The sequence below is a fragment of the Haemaphysalis longicornis genome, unplaced genomic scaffold (assembly GCF_048455015.1).
Source record: "Haemaphysalis longicornis isolate Haplotype H1 unplaced genomic scaffold, Haemaphysalis longicornis Haplotype H1 scaffold_9, whole genome shotgun sequence".
In the NCBI taxonomy this organism is placed as follows: Eukaryota; Metazoa; Arthropoda; class Arachnida; order Ixodida; family Ixodidae; genus Haemaphysalis; species Haemaphysalis longicornis.
This window is the reverse complement of record NW_027526460.1, coordinates 97,283,374-97,309,443: the sequence shown is the minus strand read 5'-3', so window position 1 is coordinate 97,309,443 and position 26,070 is coordinate 97,283,374. Positions and strand designations below refer to the sequence as shown.

The following is a 26,070-nucleotide window of genomic DNA, read 5'->3' as shown; positions in this document are numbered from 1 at the left end:
AATGCCCGCAATGACACTTGTGTTCGCGATCATAACAGAGAAAACGATTTTTCGTGGGTAGAAAACGACACCCTCGGTTATAACAATCATCTAATAATAAAGTGAAAGACAGTGAAGCGTGTATCTACAGGTCCAGAAAAAAATGGCAGTGAGTTTAAAATGTTTTATCAGTGCCGGAACCGCTGAATCACATCCCGGATCCGGTCGATGCGGGTGCGACCCTTGGGGCAAGGGCCGTCGGCCACGTATGACGTCACGTTGTAGATCAGCCAGCTGAGAAGACGCTGCTTGCTCGGTCCCAGTCTCCTATAGGCGCGGATCATCTGCGAAGAACGTGTGCGCGAACGGTGAGTGCTCAGGGCTGCCGCAGTTCGAATTCCGAAGCTCCAGGCTGAGCACAACAAACGCAAGCATTATACTTGTAGCACGACCTTCGACTGCATCTCCTGAACTAAGTTATACTGTCCTTCAAAGATGACGACCCTGTGGCGGTCACGTCAGCTCTCAATCCTTGCGTCCCAGTTTCTACATTTAAGGACAGACGCGGGCAAGGTGACCTCCTCTACAACAAAATTCGTTATGTGTGAGGAGCTAGATAGAAGAAGACAGGGTTGCAAGGATTCGTCAGCCACATTTCGGCCGGCTTAGTTTTCAGAAAACTGTCGGGACACAGAATCATTCACCGATACCATGCATAGAAAAGTGAGTGAATCAATCGAACAGATTTGGGGGGCATCCCCAAGGTGGAGTAAGTTTCTGCGAAGGAAAGTTAGCTTTCCTTCGTAGCCGTATGGTTGCATTCAGGTGTATGTCAAACTTTCCTTCGCACTGAGTGAATTAATCAGGCTCTCCTGTGTGTAACGTGTCACGGATGACATCAAGGATGCGGCACCCGAAGGCGAAATCCTTGAACACTTTGTGAGAGTGTTGCTTGCAGTTTGAGTACGCACTTTGTTTTCTATGCTGGTGGGTGTCTCAAAGGTGTGGACACGCCACTCCTTCTGTGAGATGCTGGTTCGCAGGTTGCACTCCGCGGCAGCCTCGTCAGATGTCGACTCGTCATCTGGTTCTTCGGCGTCGGGACAGGACTGGAAGAAATCAGAGAAAAAGGTAGTTAAAGATTTTACCGAAAAAATTGACGCCCTGCTTTAATTAGAAAAATAAGCACTTCAAATAATCGTGCCAGCCAAGCGAACAATAAAGCTAGCGAGCAAGCAGGATTCCCCGAATCATGCTAGGTTTTTTTTATTACCAGGCGACGTCGCCTATAAGTATCAGCCGTTAGTTGACAACGGAGCAGTTTTTGCTTTTCATTCCAGAGGACCTGCAGCCGAAGATTGGCTGAAGGACGATTCAGCCCCGTATGTACGTCGATTTTAAGTCTAGGAGCAAGTTATTTTTAGCAGTTCTTTAAGAGAATATCGACCGCGTCCCGAGCTGAACAACAGATGGCCCCAGGCACATAACAGAATATCTGCTTCGGTGCAAGCCACCCCTATTCTGCTCTACGATTTAATATCGTACAGGATGCCTTCATTACCCTTCCCGACGCCTTAGATAGGAAGAAATTTCAGGACTGCCGCACGCCATTCATTGAATCAAAGCTTCCTTGTTAAGATGAATTGTTCATTTAAAACCAAATTTCAGTTCTAGTGGAAGCCTGTCCCACGTGAGCTCACGTGCCCGCTCCAACTCTATGGTTCTCACATGTTGGGGGACGTATTGGTGCGTGTGGCCGTAGCACCTGCTGCCGAAGATCCCGTTCCCCTGCACGCCTTCCGTGTCGCCGTTGGACAGGTCCGCGTCCAGAAACACGTCGATCCTCAGGCTGAGCGTAAGGGCGAACCGCGACGTGGGTCTCTCCACGCTCGCGATGAGCTCGAGACAATCTTGCTGCACAAGTTAAGCAGACGTACAGCATAGTATACGCCCGTCACTTTGCACGTAGCTAACGCCCGGGCTGGATCTTACGGCTTCTTCAGACGTTCAAGGCTAGTCTGTCATTTGTACACGCTTTGTAAGGAGGGCTGAGGTGACCAAATGTCTAGCTCGATATCGGTAGACATCTCGCCCCGTCGTACTCATGAGGTGCGTTATATTCTCCGAGGGGGAAAGAAAAACTTTTCTTTCCTAGATGCAGTATTCTAAGGCCAATGTCATCCGCTTAGTGTAGTCGGCTGTCAAGTAGGCTTATTTGTAGCGACCGCGCTGCGAAACCGCACCTGGGAATTCAGTGTCGCCATTCGTCGTTGAAAACAGGTGGTTCTCCCACGAATTTCGCGGAGCAAGGTCAAAAAGTCAGTATGCGGGCCGTCTAAAATTTACGCCGGAAAAAAATGTGGGCAAACGAATCTTCCTACACCTGTGCAATAGAAACAGCAAGATGAACTTGGCTAAGAGAGAAAGAGAGGACGTTTATTAGAAAAGGATGACCACTGGTCATGATGGACGAAAGGAATCGTGATGGGGGTAAGGGAAAATAAGCAAATGCGGGTCGTTCTTAGTAGAGTGTATAACTGTGCCAGTTCTAAGAATCTGCAGTTAATGGTCCAGTTTGTGGTGATCGCAAAAAGAGTCAGGAGTTTGCACATGTTTGCCAGTTCGCTCGGTGGAGGACCGCAAACAGCCCGTCCTAGAAAGCTTTGATTCGAATGAACGGAAATTTCTGATAATAGTTTGTGCATCAGTTTGCTGTGGATCGGGGTGCGGTTGGGATCATTTAAATGTACGGTGGCTGGCAAAGGTTGGGCACCATCAAACTAGAAGTGTGAGGTCTGATGGAGTGGAGGTACAAGATACTCACAGCACTGGAAGCAGAATAGGGCTGGGACTCCAAACACAACGAACCAAAAACTCCACCACCTGGTAACAACTTTGCGGCAAAAGATACCACAGAAGCTACCATAGCCGCCTCGACAGCGGCAGTAGCAAAAAAGCAAGGCCTCAAACTGTACGCGCAACACACGACTGAGCCACAACACCACCCGTACTAGTTCGGAGACGGAGAAAACGGCCTCTTCTTCAAGAATGAACTGGGTCGCCCTATCACATCAGTGCCGACGCGAACTTCCGTTCCGACCCAAGGGGCCGGCTGGGCGGAGCCCCCCGCGAAACAGTGGACCACATCCTCTACTACTGCCCCAAGATGTCCTTAGTCGTCTCGGCCTCCAAGGACCGAGCCGAAAGCTTGGCCTTGTGTGGGTACTGAATGGAGGACCGGGCCACAGGGACCGCTTTCACGAAGCAACATTTCCGCCTCTGGGAACAGCACTGTGGACCCGCTAACGCTAACAAACTCAGCGACACAGCAGAGAGCCAGCAGCAAGCCGCCGCAAGCGCCAGAGACTGCAGTGATGATTAGACAAGCGAACATATATACTCAACACACTGTCACTGTCTTCGGTGAACATCGGAACTAGTCGGAACACTCTACGAAAACAAGCCACACGCGTGAAGTGCTGTCCACAGTACGTCAGCTATCCCGTAGCCGACCCGACATGGCTCGAAACGGATTGGGAAGCGAGATTTGCGGCTGGGGAAAAAAACTATCTAAGTGCGGCAAACAAACTGTAAATATATATTTCTATGTCCTGTGGCGCTAACCAGCGTCTGTCCTGCATCAAAGTGGACGGAGGTCTTACTTTACATTACTTACTAACAGTGACCTTCTCCACTACTTGTATTCCCATGAATCGCTAAACTCCCTATGTCCCTGCAGTGCAGGTTCTTCCATTTTGTAATACCTTGTTCTTGTGATAGTGGACTTGATTAATTATGAGGTTTAATGAGCCGACGCTACACAGGCGAGGAGGCGCGCCATAGTGGGGAGCTCTGGATTCATTTTGACCACCTTGGGATATTTAACATGCGCCGAATTCTCGAACACACGGGCATCTTCGGCTTTCGCCTCCATCAGAAAAGCGGCCGCCGCGACGGGGAATCGAACCCGTGTCCTGGCTTAGCAGCACAACGCCTTAGCCACTGAGCCTTTGCGACGGGCATGATACTGGACTTCTTCATGTGCGTTTCAAATGCAGCATTTTCTGCGCAAAATCCCTGCGCCCACTTTAGAGCACACGAGGGCATGGTGTTATACGTAGTAAAGTGTGCGGAAAGAAGTGAACAGTTACTGTCCAGTATAGTTGCCCCTTAAGGTGAAACCGATCGAGGCACACAAAATGAACGCACTATCTAGCTTATCAGCAGACTTTGAAGACCACAACAGGCAAACAACAATTCCGTAAATGTTACACCATGACACTCTTGCGTTTGAATATTTCTTCATTGGTTTTTTAGCTTTATTACACATCATTTATTAGATTAGCTCTGAACGTTTCTCGATCACCCGAAATATTCTTCTTCGACGTGCACACCATGAGAGATCTGTCTTTCCCACGTCGCCTCCTGTTCAAAAGCAGCTGGCTATATTTGGCAATACCCTGAATGCCACAGCCCTTAAATCTATTTAAAAATTTCAGAAAGTGCAGAAGAAAAACACTGGCAAAAGAAACATTTTTGGCGACTTGTAAACGTTACGCCACTGCAAGCATCGGCTTAGAGTAAAAAAAAAAAAAAAAGATAGGAACCTCACAGGCACTGGTAACTTTGAAAGGCGCCAGCGATAATTTCCTGGGACAGTAGTCACCTTCAGTGGCGCATGCGCCGTGTTATTCGCGAAGACAGATGCATCCTCGAAGCGCAGCGCACAGATAAGGGTACCTCAGTAAACGAATAAAGCCAGTTCTACGGCTGTGACTCCAGCTTAAACAGAGGGACTGACTTTGACACGCTGGCAGCCACCTCCCGCAAAGGGGAAGGGGTGGCTCCACTCGTGCTGTAAGTAACTTTGGATTCCGACGAGCTAGTTGAGGTGTTGCCGGACTTGGACAAGAAGGGGGCCAATTTGGCGTTCTCAATAAACGTCGAAGATTTGCTTTATAGTGTCCCTCAAAAAGAACTGATTGACGCCGTGAGAACGTTGATTGAAGAAAGCGGACCGGTTCGTTTTCAGAATGCTAGCGGGATATCCACTCAAGGGTTCATTGATCTTGTAACGTTTTATCTGGAGTCAACCTTTGTCGCTTTTAATGCCCAGTACAATGTGCAGAAAGATGGTGTCTGTATTGGTTCCTGCATTGCCCCAATACTTAGTGAAATCTTTAGCCGATTGTGATAAACGCATTTCAGCATGCCTCAACCACAGTATAGTTAAGCGTTTTAGACATGCTGATGATTTCATTGTGTTTGTGAATGTGGACAGCCGTCAGGATATACGCGGCGTGATTGACAGTGTTTTAGATCTTTTTCAGACGTGTTCAAAGGGATTGAAGTTCACTTTTGAGGAACCTGATAATGGAGCCATTCAGTTTCTGGGTGTGAAGCTATGCTTTACCGAGGGGCATATATGCTGGACATACCAACCGCGCTCAAAAAAGCAGATTTTGAATTACTCTTCGGCCCACTCCGAGTTGGTTAAGCGCGGCATAGCGGCGAACTGCCTGCGCGGCGCCCTCCAGAAGTCGTGCGCTCACAACGTATCTGGTAGTGTGCAAGCTCAAGTGGCGCGTCTGACGCATGCGGGCTTCCCTTTGGAGTTGATGGCTTCGGTCGCAGAAAGCCTCATCAAGGAGGTTAACGAAACCAAGCGCAAAGAAACAGCATAGGAGAGCGAGCCCGATTGAAGCAGACGACAAACGCGAGAATCCCTGAGCCGACGTCACGGAGACGCGCTTCGCAGCGCCGCCCGTGGTCGCGCTCACCGCCAATTGACAGCAGTCGCTGTACAGCACCGCGTCGACAGCATCAATCCAGTTACTGTCTAACGCACTTCTTGTAATTCTCTTGTGCTTTTCGCCTCCTACAATATTTCAATCGGTACTCGCACAATTATCTAATGGTGTTTGGATGGCCTCTGAAGTGTAGAAAATTGTGTCTGACTCACCATTGTGGGTTGCACGCCATCAGGGACGAAGCATCCGGAATTGGCATCCCACGCTGATGGTGCTTCCACGACACACTCACGTCTTGAGGCCGATAGGGAGAGCAGTATCAGGAACCTCACCCGTCTGTTCGTGTAGCGGACGAAAATGAATTTGTTATGCTCACTGTGAAAGTGCACTACCTCAGACACGTGTCTGGTTTTTTTATATCGGCCTGTTATTTTCGAAGAGATTCAAGTGCCTTGAGGGTGACAAACCACAGAAAAAGATTTAACTTGTGGGATGCTGATATTAAAGAAGGGCCTATTCTTGCTTGGCTTTTCATGTCCACAGTAAACACTATTTTCAATTATGTAATAGGAAATTGTGCAAAAGTACAACGAAGTTTTTGTGGCTTTGTGGTATTTGATCGAGGTAGAACTCTGTGAGGTGGTTCTTAGTTGCTTACAGACATTACTTAGAGGCAACGGCTAAGTCAAGGGTGTGGATATGCCATTGTGCCTACCTCTGGGCTAAACATGATGTATCAAGGCGCAAAGGCCGCCAGGACGATCATTACAAGTATGTTCGCTCATAGGCTCCGTAACTTGATTTAGATCACGCGGAATCTTTATTCATAAAGAGGGGTCACAGCGGTTAAGAACTTGATAGAAAAAAAATACTATCTATCAACGAAAATGTCCATACAATATTAGTTGTCATTTTCTTGTTATTGCACTTAACTAACTGCAATATTCAATGCACAGAGCAAAGAACACTTTGCCCGGCTTGTTTCTAAAGGCCAGTACTTGTGCGACAGGTTCTTACAAAAGCTACCCTTCCATAAATCTATTTTCTACAGGGTCATAAAAATCCTGACTCACCCATCGAGTGCTTTTAAAAGATTAGAGAAGTTCAGAAAATATCGACGCAGGTGAACAGGTCGTAACCCCAAAAAACTGACGATATTGTATTCTTCGTATCCTGCTGAGACCAGGCCTTTTTTCAGCTCCTGGGAAATCAGAAAAAAAGGGCAGCTCTTTTACGAACCATCTTTTTGCAAAAAACAACACGGTTGCGAGAACTCTCAGTAGTGCATCACTTACGGAGCACATGCTCACTGCGGGTCATCTTTAATAAAATTAGCCAGTGTCGTATTCAAATAAAAAGCTTTTCTCGCGGTGAATCGCTTCTTGTAAAGCAGACCGAACTTCGCTTGGACGGTGGGAAGCTACCTTGTTTTTTTTGAGACATTCACCCTTTCGTTTTACTGCAATATAGGTCTCGTAACCAGCGGAGTGAACTTAGTGCGATTTTCGTATTTTGTTGGGAATGAATATGTCTAAACAAAACTTACATAAGCTCTTGAATTTCTACCAAAGGTGTTTCACATTGTCGCCACAAATCTCGGCCACATCATCATCTAAAATTTCAAGAATGCGCGAGTCTGCGGCGCGCGCAAATTTTTGAACATATTTGGTGGCATGCGTATACTGTGCGCTAAAGCTGTGATTGAGACGGCCCGGTAACTGCCTTTGTCCTGCGGCATAATTCTACAAGCGCCACCCACCGAGAACAGCCGGACCGTGTCACGAATAGCACCGTCCGTGACGGCACTGCCGGCGGTTCCCGAGTCGCCGTCCAGGAGTCCGAAGCCACGAACTCTCATCGTACGGCGTAGAACGGCGGCGCTGCCCAGGAAAGGCAGCTCGCGGAACGTCGCCCGGAGTTGGTGGAACGGACGGGCGGCCAGAGTGAACAACTTCGCCGTTGTGTCGTAGTTGCGAAGAAAGGAGTACTCCGATTCTGGGAAAGAATTGCCGATACCAGATGGGTTACTGGAAGGAAACATTGTTATTAGGAACAGAAGAAAAAGATGTTCCTTGGTCACAGTTACCGTGGACTTCTGGCTAGATTGGCTTGACAGGGCCCACCCTTAAAGCCAGTTTCGGCCACTGATTTCTTTACGCGTGCGAGATAAGGCTTCGTGCAATGCAAGTACAGGTGCTTTCAAAAGTAATTAAAACAAGTTCGCGTAAATTTATAGGAATTCCTTCTTCCGGAAACTGCCTGGGTGCATTGGAGCGCGTTTAAAGGCGTCCTTCGTGATAGAAGCAGCTGCCTGTCTGTCATAAAGTCAGTAAGACAAAAAATGGCAGCATATCCACTCCGTGGATGAATGATGGCGAGGGTGCGGAGTACGGGGACTCGAAATGACATCCAAGTTGCGCCCCGAGTGACATCCGATTTGCGCTCCGACCGTCATTCGATTTGAGCCGTGAGCTGCACCTTGATTATTCCCTAAATGAAACTGCAACTCACAGCTAAAATCGAACTTCGCTTGATTTTTGCTTGATGGTGGTGTGCGCACGGATGGACGCGGATGGACATTGGGAGGTCCTAAGGTACTCCGCACCGTTATAGGCGAGGGAGCAAGCCGTTTGACTCTTCGACTCTTCGACACGGTCGTAACCCAATAGGTAAAACGACTGACACTAGCTTGGTCTGGTGTACCAGACACAGGCTCGAATCCTGCCGGTGCCTGTGTGATTTTTTGCGATTTTAAAGGGACACTGAAGTGATATGTAAACATTGCGGGATTACTAGCGCAAATTGTAGTCCGGCGTCCCCAGGCCATGTTTCGACCACTCTAGGCGCGTTTACGCGATTTTATTTAGTAGAAAAACTAATTCGAAAATGCTGTCCTTCTCTCTTTACGCTCGCCCATTTTCTGTGGCGTTTTCGTGTGACGTCAGGAGGGGATGAGCTGGCAATTGGCTGCGCCACGGCTGCGCTACTGCACGGCTCCCCGGCCGACAGAGTCAGTCGGCCCAGCGTTTCGTCCGCCGGCCGCCGGCGGGTCGTCGCAATCAAGGAGGTTAAAAAAAAATTGCTTGGTCGCAATTCGTTCGCTTAGTTGAAACGAAGCCAGGACACGTTTGTGAATGCAAGAATGTGCCTTTCTTTACTTGGTTTGTTTGTACACTGTATCTAGCTCCAAGTCAAGGTCGCTTCACAGAAGCGCTGCACAAGCGCACATGCGACGCTTCGCTGACTGGTACGCCAGTAGGAAAATATAAGGCCTCTTGAAGGCGGGCGAAGAGTCAGCGAAGTCAATATAGGTACTAAGGAAATAAAATCAACTGATATTTTTACCGTACAGCGTAAAACTAGGGCGCGGGAAGCACTTTTTTGCGCTGGGCGAACAAGCACAGCGGTCAGCAGCACGGCTACGCATCTGCGAACGCTTTTCCGTCTACGAAATGCAATTGCTAGACGTGAGCTACTGTGGAAACTCGGGCGACGCTTACTGCACGATCGCAGTACAACAAATAGTCACCTAAGCTGCTTGAAATGCCAAAACTAAATAAAAGTGTAAACCGGTTGTACAATATATACCCTATATTAGCAACGCCTTGGCGTCCCGCTTCGTGGCTCAGTGGTCTGGGGCGCCAGGTATGTCACCGCAAATGTTTTGCGAGTCACGAGTTCGAATCCCCGCGCGTACGTGCTTTTTTTTTTGTAAGTAAACTTTTTTGTTTTCCGCCGATGTTTTCTATATTGAGTTCACTTTTTTTTGGGCCGCAACGTTCATGGCTACACGAACTAGTTCACAAAACGCGCGCAGGCTGGCACTGGCGCGCTAGCGAGTTCTCGTTGGCGTGCTGTTGCCATAGCGTGTTTCCGTCTCCAAAACGCCGTAACACCAAAACTTCCGGTGACGTCACACAAAAATAAAAAACAAAAAACAAATACGCAGAAGCCGTCTATGCATTACGTAGTAATAAGGATAATCATAAAAAGTAAAAATATTGCTGCGCGTGTAAGCATTTGCATCGAAACGTTTCACGCATTAACGAAAGTGGGGCGGATGCGCCACGAGCGCCTACTAGGGGTAGAAAGCACCCGTAAAAAAAAAAAAGGAAAAGAAACAATGGAGTTTTCTGCTGTGTGCGATTTGTCCACGAAGTTTGTGTAGGAACTGTTACGAATGTAGTGCATCATAAGGCTCTAAAGTCGTCTGCGCCGTGTGTGTCTTGTCAAGTCGTCATTTGTACGTGAGGAAGTCGTGGTGGGCTGTTTTTACTCGGAGCGTCGTCACCTATCTCCTGCCGAGAACGTCCTGGCTTCATTTGTTGCTGGTGTGTTGTGTGTCTGTGTAAAATCTCCCTGATGGAATTTGAGTGGCTCTGTTCTACGACAGCAGTGGTGACAAGCTACAAGGGTTCTTTTTCTGGCTGTGAACATGGGCTCACCCGACGTTAAACGTGAGGCCTACGTAGCTGGTGTTACAACTCACAGTCTAGTTCACTCTACTGACAACGGAAGGTATCCTTTACGGAGTGGTTTCGCAGGTTGCTCTGGGTGGTAGTACAATCGGAGCAACGATGCGTTTTTATCCTGTACACAATCGTCTGAGTCTGCGTATCTTACAAACAAAGCAGTATGAATGAGCGCGAATATTGTTCAGGTAATCAAATGCGCTGGCGTTATATAGAGTGTTTCATGACTGCTATGGACTATGGTTGTTCGTAAGCATAAGTAGTTATGTCGGCTGTACAGATACACTGCACTGCACATCGTGTGTGTGTGTGTGTGTGTGTGTGTGTGTGTGTGTGTGTGTGTGTGTGTGTGTGTGTGTGTGTGTGTGTGTGTGCGCGCGCGCGCGCGCGCGTACGCATATTACAGAGGTGATACCACATGTTGGCATCGACGGATAATATGGCGGCACCTGGTGCTTCTGTGGGCCACTACATCTTTCCCTCCCGGGGAACAAACAATCATTAGACTAGACAGTCCTGTCTGAACAAATCACCAATACGGTCACCGTTTGTGTGCGGTGGTACAGCGCGTGAAGACTCAAGTTGATCTGCGGATGAACTCGCAGATTGTGTTTGTGGCGGACCCCCAGGTGCAGTGATCCAAGTCTTCAATGGTGCAGCTCTACTTTTGTAGTCCGTCAACGGGGGCATGTTGTACGTGCAAGAGTGGTCCTTAGTTTCTTGCCCTGGTGATGCCTCTTTTGGTACCGCTGATAGCTGTGAAGCGTTCCAAGTTCTACCGTCTTCCAGATAGAAGGACCAGCGGCCAATTTTTTTGAGGATCTTTAATAGTGGTCCATAACTTGGAGCCAGGAACTGGTCCAGGAACTGGTTTCTTCACTCGTATGTAGGTGCCAACTTGGAACTTGGGGACTCTTGCAGCTCGCTGTTGTTCAGCGTATGCCTTACTTTATCATTCACACTCTGCGACTCTTTTTCTGAGCGGACTCATCTCCCGTGAAGGATTTGTGCTGAAGTTAGCTGTTAGCTGACCAATGACGTCCAAAGAAGTTCTCATGTGTCGGCCATGTAGAAGAACGGCCGGGGAGAGACCGGTGGTGCTGCGAGGGGTGGCTCTGTATACTCCCAAGTACTCAGTCACAGTTTCCTTCACTGGACGCTGCTCCAGCAGAGCCAGTTGAATGTATGACTTCAATACACGATCAAATCTCAACGAGATCACTTGCCTGTGGGTTGTACACGGCAGAAAAGATGTGGTTGATTCCACGGTCTTCAAGGAAGGACTCAAATTCCCTTGATGTGAAGTCGACCGTGAACAGACACTATTTCAGTAGGGTAACCCTCACGTACGAAGAGTGCTAGAAGCAACTTCGTCACCGTGTGAGTGGTAACGTCAGTGCAAAAAGCCACTTCTGGCCATTTTGAAAAATAATCAACTACTGAAATGGCAAATCGGTAGTCTCCAGGTGCACGCTGAAAAGGAGCAACAACGTCAATAGCTATCTTGTCTCAAGGTTTGTCAGGAAGAGGAATTGGCTGAAGTGGTGTGGGTGAGATCTTGGCACTTTTTTCCGCGTGCTAACAAATGGAACTGCGGATAGCTGTTTCATCATGTTTGCCTAACCCTGGCCATCATACTTCTATCATAGGCAGTTTTTGGTTTTCACGATACGAGGGTGGGATTTGTGAACCAGCTGGACAAAAGTCGCTGTGAGTTTGACAGGAACTACGATGCGCTTAGTACGGAAGAGCATGCCATCAACTGCTGTCAACTCCTTTTGGACTTCATAGTATGGAGTCAGCTTAGGTGCCCGATTCTTGCGGGGCGGCCACGATGTCTGCACGTAACGGGAAACTTCTCGGAGAGTGTTATCCTCCACTGTCGCTTGTCTCAGTTCATCTTGATGTACAGACGTCACCAGAGACTATTTCTTCAGACTCGCGTGGTTTCGTGGTGGGCGGTGACAACTTGTTTGAGTGCTGTGGATGCATTTTGGGGCCTTGTGTCAACGTTTTACTTGGTTTGTGTTGTTTGGCCATAGTAAGGCAGTGTAATTCTGTGCCCACAATCTGGAGACCAAAAGCTTGTACGGCATCAATACCCAGAAGTGATGTTCCACCTTTGGTAATGTGGAAGGTCACTACAGCTGTTTCCGATTTGTGCACAGTGAGGGCAGGGAACTGTCCACGCACAGGAATTTTTCGACGTGAAAAATCCAGTAATGTTGGTTGCGATTTCTTCAGCTCAACTTGGTCTCTGAATAGGTTTTGAAAGCTTTGTTCTTTCATTATCGATACAGCTGAGCCAGTGTCCACTAAAAATTTTATGATGCGCCGGGGTGATGCCAGAGAAACAGGTTGAACCCCGACATAAAAGTGGACACCCGTACGCTTAATTATCAGTGTGAACAGTAAGAATGTTCATGACTCTCAGCGTCTTCCTCTGGAACAATTTCGGCGACTCAGGCCGGGCGTCTTCCACGCCCGCGACGCAAACTTCGACAGTACTGTTGAAAGTGACCTCGAGGTGGCCACACGTGAAGCAGGTTCAACCGCTGGCTACGGAGGTAGACAGTTGTCAGTTTTGTGCGCCGCAATTTCCACACGCGGCTGTGTTTCCGGAGTACGGGATGACAGCACCACTACATAGGGCACCACAGTAGTATTCTTTACAAGTTATGAAAAAGGAACCAAAGACATTGCTGGATTTGGACCCCGTCATTGCAGAAATCTGAAAGTATGTGGCCCCGCGGCATTACTTGATGTGTTTTTGATAAACTGATTTTAAAAATCCACATACATGCAGTGTTTTATTATGCCTGCTACGCTGCTAGTTCGTTGTTCCCGTTGCTAATGAAGGTGGCATCAAAGGGGCCGACTAAGGGTGTACTGATCTCAAATTGCCGTTATTTTGTTGGCAGTGTTGGATTCTGTCTGGAGTGTTGTCAGCTATTAAAGTTATTTTGGAATTGTGCAGTGCATTTCTGAGGAATGAACCCAGCAATTTATCTTTCCTTTATTTTTCTTCAGAGTTTGTAGAATGACCTTCGTGAGCAATAAAAATGTGCTTTTGAAATTGTGCTTCATAGTGATGGCTGGAGTTTCATGATTACATTTTGGTGCTCGTGCAGTTTAACAGTAGAGTATAAATTTTTCCAAAGGAGTTTACAGAGTGTATTGGCAAACAGTCAGGTGTCCAGCGTCCCCTTACAACGATAGAGCCATTATTCTACCAAGTGGGACAATTTTTTCAGAGACTTCCCATAAATATAAAGTTTGTTTAGATTCAACACCTCTTCCATACACTTGGAAGTTATTATTGTTCTAGCAACTATGACTAGTTTGAAGGGCTTCAGAGTGCTGTGTCACTGATTTTCAAGCATGCACAGTTGCATCTGTTTATGCAGCTGCGGTAAGAATAGAAAATGATGCGGCATATCAGAATATTTCAGGACCTAAGTGCTTCATGTTGCTGCATTTCAAGAATATTCTGGCTGTACAGCTGCAGTAAGAATAGGAACCAGTTGCCCAGCAGGTTGCAATGGTTTGATGTCAGTCCTTCGAGGTGCTATGTTGCTCCTTTGCAGAGGTGGGCTGTTGCTTCTGACTAGAAGGCTACGGCAAGAATTGCAGACTTATGTAGTACACTGGAATGGATTCATGTGAGGCCCTCGGGCTGTAAAGCCGCTGCTTCTCAAGCGCACCTCTTGTTTACAGCCATGAAGCCGCGGTGAGAGAACATGCCAGAGACTGTGAAGTTGGTGCTTCTCACGAACACAAGTGTAATTTTTGTATAGGACCCACACCTCCACCATGACCTTTGCCAGCTCTCCCAGTATTGGCGTTTTCAATGTGCGTGCACAGCCTGGACAGCTTTCATGGTGCGGAAAACACTACTCGAACACTGCGCCATGAAATAATTTTCTTTGTGTTGTGCGACGGCTTATGAAGATACGGCATCACTTTCACCTTGTTTTCATCGGGCATCTGCACTTTCGTTTTGCCTTTTAAACTTGATACGGAGGCAGTCTGCAACCGCCTTAAGCACTGGTGTCAGAAAACCCTCTGCAGAAAACCCTATGAGTCTGGCGGTCAATGTGTTCCTGGATTACGTGGACACAACTTTTCTGCAGTGCACTGCAGAAACGTAATGTGGCTATGCCTCATCAGCGATGGCTCAGAGGTACTGCACTCGCCTCATATGGGGGAAGTACTGGGTTCGAATCTGCACACCGCCGGGCACCCACTGGTTTCTGTAATGGGTACAGGTGTCCCTGGTCAAGTGCGGACCTTTGAAAGGATAACTCACGCCTGGAAAGCTGCCTTTACCCGTGCGAGGGGCTTCCGACCTTTGTCAATCTGGTGGGGCCCCGGCCTTCTACAACACCGCATTGCCGATGGGAGGAAGAGTCTGGCGGCATGTCCTACCACAGGCGGTTACTGAGTAGAGTGTGCAGCGTAGCTGTGGAAGTCGCCATGTGCATTCGTGTGCCTTGGTGGTGCCGGGCACCTATTGAGAAAATAGGTACAAGCCTGGTGCTCGGCCCTTGTCACCACTAGAAGATGCTCCTGGCGTGTGACTACACTTGAAAAGTTGACCCAGCTTGTACAGGAAATCACCTCTATGCAATGAGGTGGCTGGAAAGTGCAATTTTTTTTTTTGGTTTGTGTCCCTACACGATTGATCAAATCAATATAAGAAAAAGGGACTGCTAGCTCACATCTTCACCTCAAAAATTGCAATTAATAGGACAAAAAGTCTACGCAAATTGTAGCGAAAACTGGAAAGCGGCAATAAAGTACATAAGTAGTTTACTGAAACACTGGCACTGCCGCCAGTTACTGAAATTTTAGAAATTGGAACTGAGCTGGTGGTAGATAGTGGCATTGGAGCTGTAGAGAATAAGTGAAAAAAGTTTTGTCAATTGCACCTGCATGATTTCGGTGACACAGGTTTTGGGAATTACATTCTCAGATGTAGGCTATAATTTATATTTTAAGCACCTGCAATGCAGCCTACTAGGGAATGGTGCTATGAGATGCCCCATACCCTACACTGAACCAACAAAGTGACGTGACTCTGGTCTCTGAACCACTGTTAGATGGTACAGACAATAAACAAAACCGTTCGCGAATGACAGTCAACAGGTGCAGTTTAATTTTAACGCTCTCTTTATCTACTTTTGCTGCTAACCTTCCAATTTTGACACATACGCGTTCTGGGGAAATAGAAATTTCGAGAAATGTGAGCACGGCCCCTGCAAAAATGGTCCCAACTCAAATGCTGCAGTATTATTCCAATATTATTCCTGCGATTATATCACCGTTTGTTAGCGGGCTGAGAAAGAAATCGTGCAATGTACTTTCCGCCCTTGCATTTCAGAAATACAATACCCAGAACTACAACTTTTTTGGAGGCTGTGTTTGTGTTTTTGTTCGTGAACTTCGATTTCGAGAAAGCCCTTGCTTATATCGTTCCGTCCAGGCGGAACGCCAAACAGCGTTCCCGGCTCACAACTCCCAGTGAAGGCAGTCTGTGTGCATTTTTACCATACCGCTACCGCTCACTGTTAATTAGTAAATACCCTCAATAAAAACATCGCTAATTACAGCTTCGGCGACGGGCCTCGGGGCAAGCAACCGCACTGAAATGGTCCATGTGAAAAGCTTGGCATACTGCGGAAAAACAATGCGATCACAACCATTGTCACTCGAGAATGTAAACACAAGCAGCGCACCATCGCCTCCTGTACGATAATCGCGCTCGCCCGCTGTTTATTATTATTATTTTTTTGATAACTGCTACAGACACACAACACACCAGCAACAAATGAAGCCAGGACGTTCTCGGCAGGAGATAGGTGACGACGCTCCGAGTGAAAACAGCCCACCACGACTTCCTCACGTACAAATGACGACTTGGCAAGACACACACGGCGCAGACGACTTTAGAGCCTTATCGGCCTTATGATGCACTACATTCGTAACGGTTCCTACACAAACTTCGTGGACAAATCGCACACATCAAAAGACGCCATTGTTTCTTTTTTTTTTTTTTTTTTTTACGGGTGCTTTGTACCACTAGTAGGCGCTCGTGGCGCATCCGCCCCACTTTCGTTAATGCGTGAAACGTTTCGATGCAAATGCTTACACGCGCAGCAATATTTTTACTTTTTATGATTATCCTTATTACTACTTAATGCATAGACGGCTTCTGCGTATTTGTTTTTTGTTTTTTATTTTTGTGTGACGTCACCGGAAGTTTTGGTGTTACGGCGTTTTGGAGACGGAAACACGCGTTGCCATAAGCACCGACTGCTTGCAGGCAGTGGGCACAGGCCAGAATGAACAGACCCTTGGCCTGGTGCGAACACGCTTTTTACGATACAGGCATGAGTGAGGCAAGCTCCAAATATGGGGGAAAAGCGCATGACATTTGGGCGTCTGCGGGTACGCGGAGCGCGTTCATACACTGCGTAGGTCTCGGCTAGTGAATGCTACGACTACAAGCCGTCCTGGGAGGCTTATCTTGTGCATTTTACAGCCGACAACATGGCAGAAGCGCGGTACGATGATTGCTGAGATATTGAGAATGCCCATCCAACAACGCCATTGGTTATGTTTTACAGAAGCGAAACCGAAACCGAAACTTGTGTGATTGCTAACCTTGGGCATCGTACAATCACGGCGCCCCTCCTCCCAACGTCACAGTTTAGTTGGTGCGGCCGCCGCAAACCGCGCATGGTAGTTTTTCTTCTTTCGCGCTTTGTAAAATAATTACCGATTTGTCAACCGGATAAACGATGAAAAGTGTGCTAATTTGAGCCAGTCTACGCAGTGCAAGCAAAAACGGGAGCTTGACAAATTCACTTCAGTGCCCCTTTAAATGCTATGCGCACGGACGCGGACGGACATATTGTGCGGTCCTAAGGTACTCCGCACCTAAAAATATTAGCTCCATCTTCCCGAAGGGAACGCTGAGTAGATGCGGAGCATCTCGTGGTTCCGTTGTGTTTCCGTTGTGTTCGTAGTCGAATTTGGGGAACCCACTAACTGACGGGACTGTTGCTTCCATCACACTTCATCGGAAGAACGGAGTGAAGTGGAGTCAACCGTAGCAAGCGCTGAATTGAACGCGCTCAGCGCGCTACCCGATTTACATTCAGGGTTGAAGGAGAGGAGACGAGAGGAGGAGAGATGCTCAAGCGCCGAGCATGCGCCGCGAAAGCAGAAGCGAGAACGCGGGAGAAAGCGAAAGCGAAGTGCACGCAGCTGGTACGAGAGAAGAAGTGGCGGGAGTATCGCGCAGCTGTGGGAGAGAGGGAAGGAGGAGAGTTGCGCATGCGCAGTGTGAGTGCGGACGCCGACGCGGGACATGCCCAGACTATAAGTTGCTCCGCATCTAATATGTTGCGATATTCCCAAATCATTGTTCCAGTTGCTTATGATGCACCTCTACATTGTTTTGAGCTGAAGGTTCTTTAATTTTACTATTGGTGATAGTGGCTTTGAATCTATGTCACTTTAGTGACGTTGTCTCGTTTAGCGCACCCTTTGTAATTACGACAAATACCGAAGAAGCATTGAGAAACACGAAACTCAAGGCAACTGTAGAGATGGAAATGAAGACGTAAACCGAACGAGCAGCCACGTGCGTGTCTCAGACTCCTACCGTACGTAAGGCTTTCATCAGAAGTTGGCGAAGGCAAGCATTGCGTCCGCCTAAACTCACAACAGAGGTCCCGCACTACGAATAAAAAACAAACCATTCGTCGTGCTCTTTCTGATTTGTCGAAGTGTGCAGTCAAGAAAATTTATACTCTGAAATCGAGCCGTTCGCAAGCACAAATGTTTCAAGTTAAACTTATGGGTTAAAAATATTATCATATAACTGCAAACTCTATGGGAAACTTCAGCGCTAAGAAACAAGAAGTTTGAAGAAAATCTATAAAAACATTTTCGAGGAAGAATTGCAACTTAATTTATGGCAAACCTCCTGGTCATTAAAGGACACCCGTGTGAAGAACTTAGCGCCCAAAAAATCTGTGTGATGAAAACAAATTTTTAAGCGCGCTAAAGCGTGCCCGAAGAAGCGGATTGAATTCGCTTAATTTTTCCTTTGTTTGAATTTTGAACTGAACGAGTCGCCAGAACTATTTCGGCGCCTTCGTAAGTATGCTTAGTCTAAAAATGAGCTAAAAATTGTGATTTTTATTTTACCATCTACCATGACATGTATTATCTGTGATGACGTTGCTTCGTAGACTGTGTTGCACCTAACTTATTCTGAGTACACAAGCCCGTTATAATGGTTACAGAGGCAAATGAGGTTCGACAATAGACATTATGTTGCTTGCAAACACAGTCGATAAGCCTCAGACAGTATGAAACGATGCTGCATAGTACTGTGTCGGCAGGGCGACACCTTGCGATGCATGCGCAAAACTTTACCATCTCTTCCTCAAGAAAGTTGCAAGAAGCTGGAAAGCTCACTCAGATCAAAACTTCTTCAAACGTGCGGCAAAACGTTGCTTAAAGTGGGTTAAATCTTCGCTGAAACTGCGTTAAATCGGTCGTCATAACTTCGAAGTCGCAAATCTCAAATGAAGAAGAAACGCGTAATCGACCAGGTTTAGGGGAAATCCCCAAGGTGGAGTAAGTTTCTGCGAAGGAAAGTTGGACATCCACCTAAGTTCAGCCAAACGGCTACAAAGGAAACCTATTCAAAAGGAAGCCTCTTTGTAGCCGTTTGGCTGCATTTAGGTGGATGACTAACTTTCCTTCGCAGAAACTTACTCCACCTTGGGGATTTCCCCTAAATCTTAACCCGCCGCGTTGGCTCAGTGGCTAAGGCGTTGCGCTGCTGAGCACGAGGTCGCGGGTTCGATTCCCGGCCGCGGCGGCCGCTTTTCTGATGGAGGCGAAAAGCAAAAACGCCCGTGTGTACGAGATTTCGGCGCACGATAAAGATCCCCAGGTGGTCAAAATTAATCCGGAGCCCTCCACTACGGCGCGCCTCATCACCTGCGTTGCGTCGGCGCGTTAAACCCCACAATCAATCAAATCAATTTCCCCTAAATCTGGTCGATTAACACCTATCCATCACTTCGAGTTGTTGATCAATTCGCTCTCGCGCTACAAACGACTAGCCTCCTGGTTAGCTTAGTTGGTAAAGCGACTGCTCCGGTTAAGCGGTGGTCCCGGGTTCGAATCCTGGACCACGACGAATTTTTCTTAAACTGCGAAGTTGCTGAGAAAGATGTATAGCTTTCCTTTGTAGCCGTTTGGCTGCATTTAGGTGGATGTCCAACTATCCTTCAAATAAAAAACCCACGCGACGATTTTCCGTGCACTGAGTAAATGCACCTACGAACGAGCTAAATGTATTTCGATACCTGGTTTATGAGATGAAGGTACGTGATAAAGGGTATTGTAATCCTTCTTCATGATCGGTACTGTTATTATCTTGTATACAGCCGTTACTTTCTCGCATTTTTTAAGTAACCATTTTGAGACGATGCAAGCCCGTTTCACGCGCGCACCGTATGTCGAGAGATCTTATCAGAGCAGTTTCGGTAGACCAACTGGTCTATGGTGAAATGCATTAGTATTTTGACCGAGCGCCATTGATCTCACAAAGAAAGCTTTCGCTTTAAAGAACTGTCAGATGGTCTGTCATTCTCGATTTACAAAATAACTTAAAGAGATAAATAACCTCAACAGGAGTATAACTACGTTACCTACAACCAACACATAAGGCTGGCCTATTTGACTATATTTTTTTGGAATAAGAGAATGAGACCCGAGCCAGTCTCGGCGTAAAAGCAGATGCACCACTAATTTCTCCTCCAAGAATGTTATCTATGCGATACTGACAGACATTTCGGCCCCCGCCTTTTTTAGACTAAAAAACATAACCACTACGGCATGTGACGAAACAAATTTTTGAATTACGGGGACAATGAAATCAAGGCCAGGCTAGCGTGACGCGGGTGTGTTACTCTGTGTGATTCTTAAGAACTACGAGTAGGGCCTACGGTGGCTCGCACAGCCGGCGCATTCCATTTGCAGGACAGGCGCATGGTTGTTTCTAGTGCACACGAATTGACATATGCCCGTGACGCTGTGCAGAAGCACACAGTGGGTGAATGTGCTCTCATTCAAAAGGACTAACATACACCGTTATCCTGCTCGCAAATGAAGCGATTGGTGGCTGCTTTTTCGGACATTTCTACGCAGCCACAGCTACGTCACAAACGTAGATTGATGAGTTTCCAGTGCAACCAAACCAAGAGCAGCTTCCTTCTCATTTTTTTTGCATTTTAATGCAAAAGATTCTTTGGGTACTTCAAACACTTCGCAATAAGGCTGTGGAGGATCTTTCCTCTCCGAAAATTATAGACCATTGTGCCTGTAAAGGATGCTCCGCCACAGAAAGAATAATACGGCCGTGAAACATACATCAGTCATTATTGATTGATTGTAGGGTTTAACGCGCCGACGCAACGTAGGCGATGAGGCGCGCCGTAGTGGAGGGCTCCGGCTTGATTTTGACCACTTGGGTATTTTTAACGTGAGCCGAAATTTCGTACACATGGGCGTTTTTGCTTTTCGCCTCCATCAGAAAAGCGGCCGCCGCGGCCGGGAATCGAACCCGCGTCCTCGTGCTCAGCAGCACAACGCCTTAGCCCAACGCGGCGGGTATACATCAGTAATAAAGCGAAGCATTCATACATCCCGCTGATCCAACTTGCAATACTCGCGCTACATGATTGTCTACCCGTACAGCTGCATCCGGGGTACTTTTTCGAGGTACTAGCCAGTACGTATCCACAGCCCCTTAAAGAATGTGTCGCATTGAAAGACAGTTATTGGACATGAACACTGTCAGTAATTTTTTGCGCTGCGCATAACGGATGAAAATCAGGGGCCAACCATTGTAGGACCCGTCCGGGTTGACGTCGGTGTCGAGGATGATGTAGTCGCAAACGCCATGCGCCGGCAGATGTCTCCACGGGACCCAGGACGTGTCCTTGGCTCCGCTGGGAAGCCGACCCGGAGCCACGATGGCGCACAGCAGCACGGGCTCTGCGAGGCACCCATGGCGGCCGGATGCAGTGACAACCTTGCCGTATGTGTGGTCTCATAGCCCTCCCTTGAGCTACGTGCTAGCCCAATGCAGAGACATCGCATACGGAATAAATCAAAACGTAAGAGTCATAATTGACGTTTTTGAATGTGAGGATATCATGAAGAAAGAACACCCATCAGAGGTGATGAAAAATGGGAGCTGTTACAACGTGCAGCAGGTGCCACACGTGAATTTCGGCAGTGGTCGCTTAAACTTGACGAAACATGGACAATAGTATCTTGCGCAAGAGGTCTGTAGCGCGACACCTTAGTTGAATGGCGTATGTTAGAAGCAAATACAACGAAGCAGATTACAGCAGTGAATTTGTAACAGAGTATGATAGGGCGATAGGCAGGAATGAGGTACTTATCCCAGTCGCGGTTCTTGCGTACGTTGCCGCTTTATTACGGAAATTCACGGGCACATTTAGGAGTACTGATACCTGTGAGGCTAATAATCCTGGCAGCGCTTAACGACCAAGCATCGTAAATCACTTCGGAACATCCGCAGATGCAATTTTATGGCGCACAAGACCTACGTTAACGGAATATCTCTCACAAAAGGCAACATTACTTAAGTTTAGATTCACCAACATCTTCTGCACTACAATTTTTTGGCCCTTTCTAATCAAACTTAGTGCAGGATTCGGAACTTTAAAGTGAATTTTGACTTTAACGCCTATTCCTTACACCTTGCATGATGCATCTTCCTTCTCCTTCTCCTCTGTTCCTCTTCTTCTTGTTTATCATTATCACCATCATCACCATCGTAATCATCATCATCATCAGCCTGCTCACGTTCACTGCAGGACGAAGACCTCTCCCACTGACCTCCAACCGCTACGGTCCTACCCCAGTCGAGTCCAGCGTTTACCCCCGAAGTTCCGTATTTCATCCCTCCATCGTGTTATTGACCTTCCCCGTCTACATCCATCTATTAGTATCAACTCTGTTAAACTTATTTTCCACCGGTTTGCTGTTCGTCTAACTGCATGTCCAGCCCAAGTCTATTTCATTTTCTTTATTTGTACTATGATATTTACTCTACTTTGTTCTCTGATCCGGGTAGCACGTTTCTTGTCCCTGAGTGTTTTGCTGAACACTATTCGTTCCATGGCATGTTGAGCCGATATAAGTTTGTTTTCTAGTTGTTTAGTAAGGTGCCAAGTTTCAGCTACGTATGTTATCACCGGTGATACGTATGCACTAGTTGCAGATTTTTTTTTGAGTGGCAGAGGCAGCTTACTTGGGAGTGCTTGCCGAACGCTCGCCAGCCTACACCTATTCTGCGCCTGACTTCTTTCTTGTGTTGTTTCTTGGTCTTTGTGCTCGAGCACTAACCATCTGTCCTAGGTAGTTATATTTTGTTACTTCTTCAAGCATTTATTTCCATAAGCTGATGAAGACGTTCTTGGCATAGTTATTTCTCATTAATTTACATTTATACATATTTCTTTAGCCCCACGGCCGTACTTTCTGATTGTAGTTTCTCAAGCATTGTTTGCATGTATTCTGCGTTCTCACTCGTCCAAAAACATAAAATGGCCCAAACATTCCCCGTTTATCCTTAATCCTAAGTTTTCCCTCTATAGCTTTCTAAATACACCCTCCAGACAGCAGCTTGCATAAGCAGGTCAAAAAAGAAACCGAGGCACAAAGACGGATGCACCATGAAATGCTACGAATGATATAACATTAAAGGGTTTCTTGGCTTTAGTTATTCCGCCAACTTCAAGCATTGGTGGTTATTTTTTATGCGTGCAGGATTTATAAAGCTACTGTCAAGGCCAACGCACTTTATTAAATCCATGATTTCCAGAGGGTAAAACGGGTAATCGCTAGACGTAAGTTCTATGCTCAACCAGCCGGTGTGATGCAGGGACCAAAGCGTCCTTCTACCTAGCATAAGGTTGGTAGTTTCGTTTCGTGCAACGGATGCTGTACTTCCGACGGCTGCTAAGCACGAATACACCCCCGTGTACGAAACGTCAGCGCAAGCCAAAGAACGTTCGCTGGTCAAGCCTGCCACAAGCTACAGCACGTTTCGTGATGCAGATGCGGCTGGAACATCGAAAGTCTCCGCTTAATAGCTATGAAGAGAAACGCCGACAAAACACAAACGGCCGTTATTAAAGCTGAAAGCTGCCAGAAAAGCAGAGTAGAATAGGTGACAAGACAGTAAGCACCACGTAGGTGTGGCAAACCATGGAAAGGACAGAAAGTACAACTAGATTACTCGTTTTTCTCCCATTTGGGCGGGTCGTAGTTTGCTTATGGAGGCGCTGGAAGAGAATACAGTACACACTCGTTATAAAGAAGTCCTCAAGACAACAAAAAAACTTTGCTATTAGCCGTACTTTGTTAAAAGCGGAGATTGTTTGCTCTCAATGCACAGCAGTGAGGAGGACGAAACGCTTCGAAAGAAATCGACTTCATTATAACCAGCGTTTACTGTATACTCTTGTCCTAGATTTTGTTAGGTACCAGCCGACATGAAAAACTCAGAAGGTGTCTGCTACTTTGCTGCCGCAACCACAGTGGTCCTGTGCAGTGAAAATACAAATTTCAATGCCTGTGTGCTGATAAAACACTTATAGGTCCAGTTTAAAGAGCATGATTACGGCATAACACAAGCTTCGGTGTAAACAAAACAACCCTAAAAAGATAAAGTTGAATAAAAACCTTCCAGAGTAGAAGACATTTACATCAGGGTCGTCGTACTCAGGAAACTGAAAATGCTTTATCCATTTTTAGGTGCATCCGATGCACACTTACCAGGAAAAGGCCGATGACGTATTCGTTTAGAACTGGTCTTTGTGAACGCACTGGCGAGCTTTACAGGTGGTCGTACAAGGGGGGCTGCATCTTTGGCTACCTCGGCAGGGTAGACAGATGACGTGAACACCCTCGCATCGCTATCTGCAACTACAAACCAATTTTCATAAAAACGAATGCCAGAAGAGCAGGATAGGAGCAGTTGCATAGAAGTATGGTACGGGGAACTTTCTGCCTGAAGTGGTCGTAAATAGGCTCATAAATACGGTGACACGAATGCACGCTTACACGCACCCACATAAAATTAAGGAACAGATTCACTGCATTAATCAGAAACTGGCTGCTCACGTAGTACACAGAATTGACCAAGAAGTTTTACATAACCCTGCTTCTGGGGCAAACCATTAAAAAACGGGGCAACCATATAGCCTGCCGTCCGTCGAAGGTAAATACATTAATATTCAGATGCTTGCGGCTGTTGAAACCAGAAATACACGAAATGCCACGAAAACAGTGGTAGGAATTGCATATTGTATTGTTTGAAAACTTGAAAGCAAGTTTTATTGGTATGTTTTGTTAATAAACAAGTTGTTTAGCAAAGTTCAGGTTTGACCTCTAGATGCCGCGCCAATACACTTCCACTACGTTGACCAATACATCGCTAATACGTTGACCACCAAGCAGGCGTGCTCACAAGGCCCTGATTCTGAAGCGGAGTTGCGGAACTCCGCTTAAGAATCATCCGCTTCAGCTCATCAATTGCGGAGTTTCACATTCGATGAATTCTGACATGCCGTGTCATCATCTACATGACTTTTAATGCGTTTCTGCATCCAGCGCAAACGAAGGAGTTGAAAGGTGTCAGCGCCCCTGTATAGGGTGCACCACTGCAAACTGTGTGTTACTGAGGTGAAACGCGCTTGCAAAGCGTCAAAGCAATAAGTTGTTACAGCGCGTTAGTTTGGAAGCATGAATCCCCCAACGCATACACGTTTCCTGAAATCTCCCAGAAGAAGGAACATAGCCTCAACCATCTTCCTGACCACTGTGAGCCCGTAAGAATTACTACAGAAAGGTAATCGGAGGACCAAATAAGTCTTGGTACTTCACATTATGAAGACACTTGAGTAACAGCAGTGCTGGAAAGACTGAACTTACGAGTGTTAGTACATTATAGTTTATCCAGATTTCTTTAAACTCCGCTAAGATGCAGTTTTATTAGGCGAGTATGGTTGAGTTCGTTGAAACCTGCAACATGCTTGAAAAATCACCTTGCCTCCAGCATTACGTAACCGCGTTATTACTACAATGTACGAACATACAAATACTACTTTGTCGTGTCTTCCATGTTGTTACTAGATTCTAACCTGCTCAACACACGCAAGAACAAGTTAGTGTATGATCTCGTCTTGCAGTTTTTATGCTCAGAATCCGCGAAAAAAACGTGAATTCCTAGAACAGGTGTTGAAGCTTTGCCGAAACTAATTGCATCTTATAGATACAAGGTTTATATTGTAGTATCAGCCTGTCACATGTTCCCTGAGAGCAGCTCTCTATTCCTAGGTGTTGGTAAATACTGGAAGAAGAGAAGGCAAGGAAACATGACGTACTTGCGTTCGCCATGTAGATCGTGAGTCCCGCTAGAAACAGGACTACGAATACAGCCAGGACGACGATTATCTCGTCCGTGTTCCTGCAATGCGCCGAGTTGCATGGATGTGCACGCATCACGATACATGGTTTTCTCACAAATACGATAACTTTTTAGAACCGGATAGTTTAAAAAACGCTTAGTGAACCTGGCACCTAATTCTGCAGGAGTAGTACTTTGTAATTTCTCCTACAAATGCATGCATACCTGAGCATGTGTCCTCCCACGCACCCATGCACACGCCCGCGCGCGCACACACACACGCACGCACGCACACGTAAACCCGCACACGCACAGACACGCAAACGCGCAC

General features: G+C 46.9%; 1 protein-coding gene across 1 annotated transcript; it reads right to left on the bottom strand.

Moving 5' to 3' along the window:
• Nucleotides 1-167: 167 nt before the first annotated feature.
• LOC144153320 (uncharacterized) lies at nucleotides 168-25,729 on the bottom strand. The gene is made up of 6 exons (XM_077684970.1): nucleotides 25,717-25,729; nucleotides 21,137-21,289; nucleotides 7,489-7,724; nucleotides 1,708-1,893; nucleotides 951-1,088; nucleotides 168-323 (listed from the first exon to the last, which is right to left on the bottom strand). Exons 1-6 carry the CDS (start codon nucleotides 25,727-25,729, stop codon nucleotides 168-170), a joined length of 882 nt encoding a protein of 293 aa, XP_077541096.1.
• Nucleotides 25,730-26,070: the final 341 nt, after the last annotated feature.

What these genes read in the sequence shown, in the direction of transcription:
- LOC144153320 (XM_077684970.1), bottom strand. An exon ending in CCCGGACGGGTCCTACAATG is followed by an intron (nt 7,725 to 21,136) that starts GTTGGCCCCTGA and finishes ATTCTTTCCCAG; the next exon opens with AATCGGAGTACTCCTTTCTT. An exon ending in ACCAATACGTCCCCCAACAT is followed by an intron (nt 1,089 to 1,707) that starts GTGAGAACCATA and finishes GATTTCTTCCAG; the next exon opens with TCCTGTCCCGACGCCGAAGA.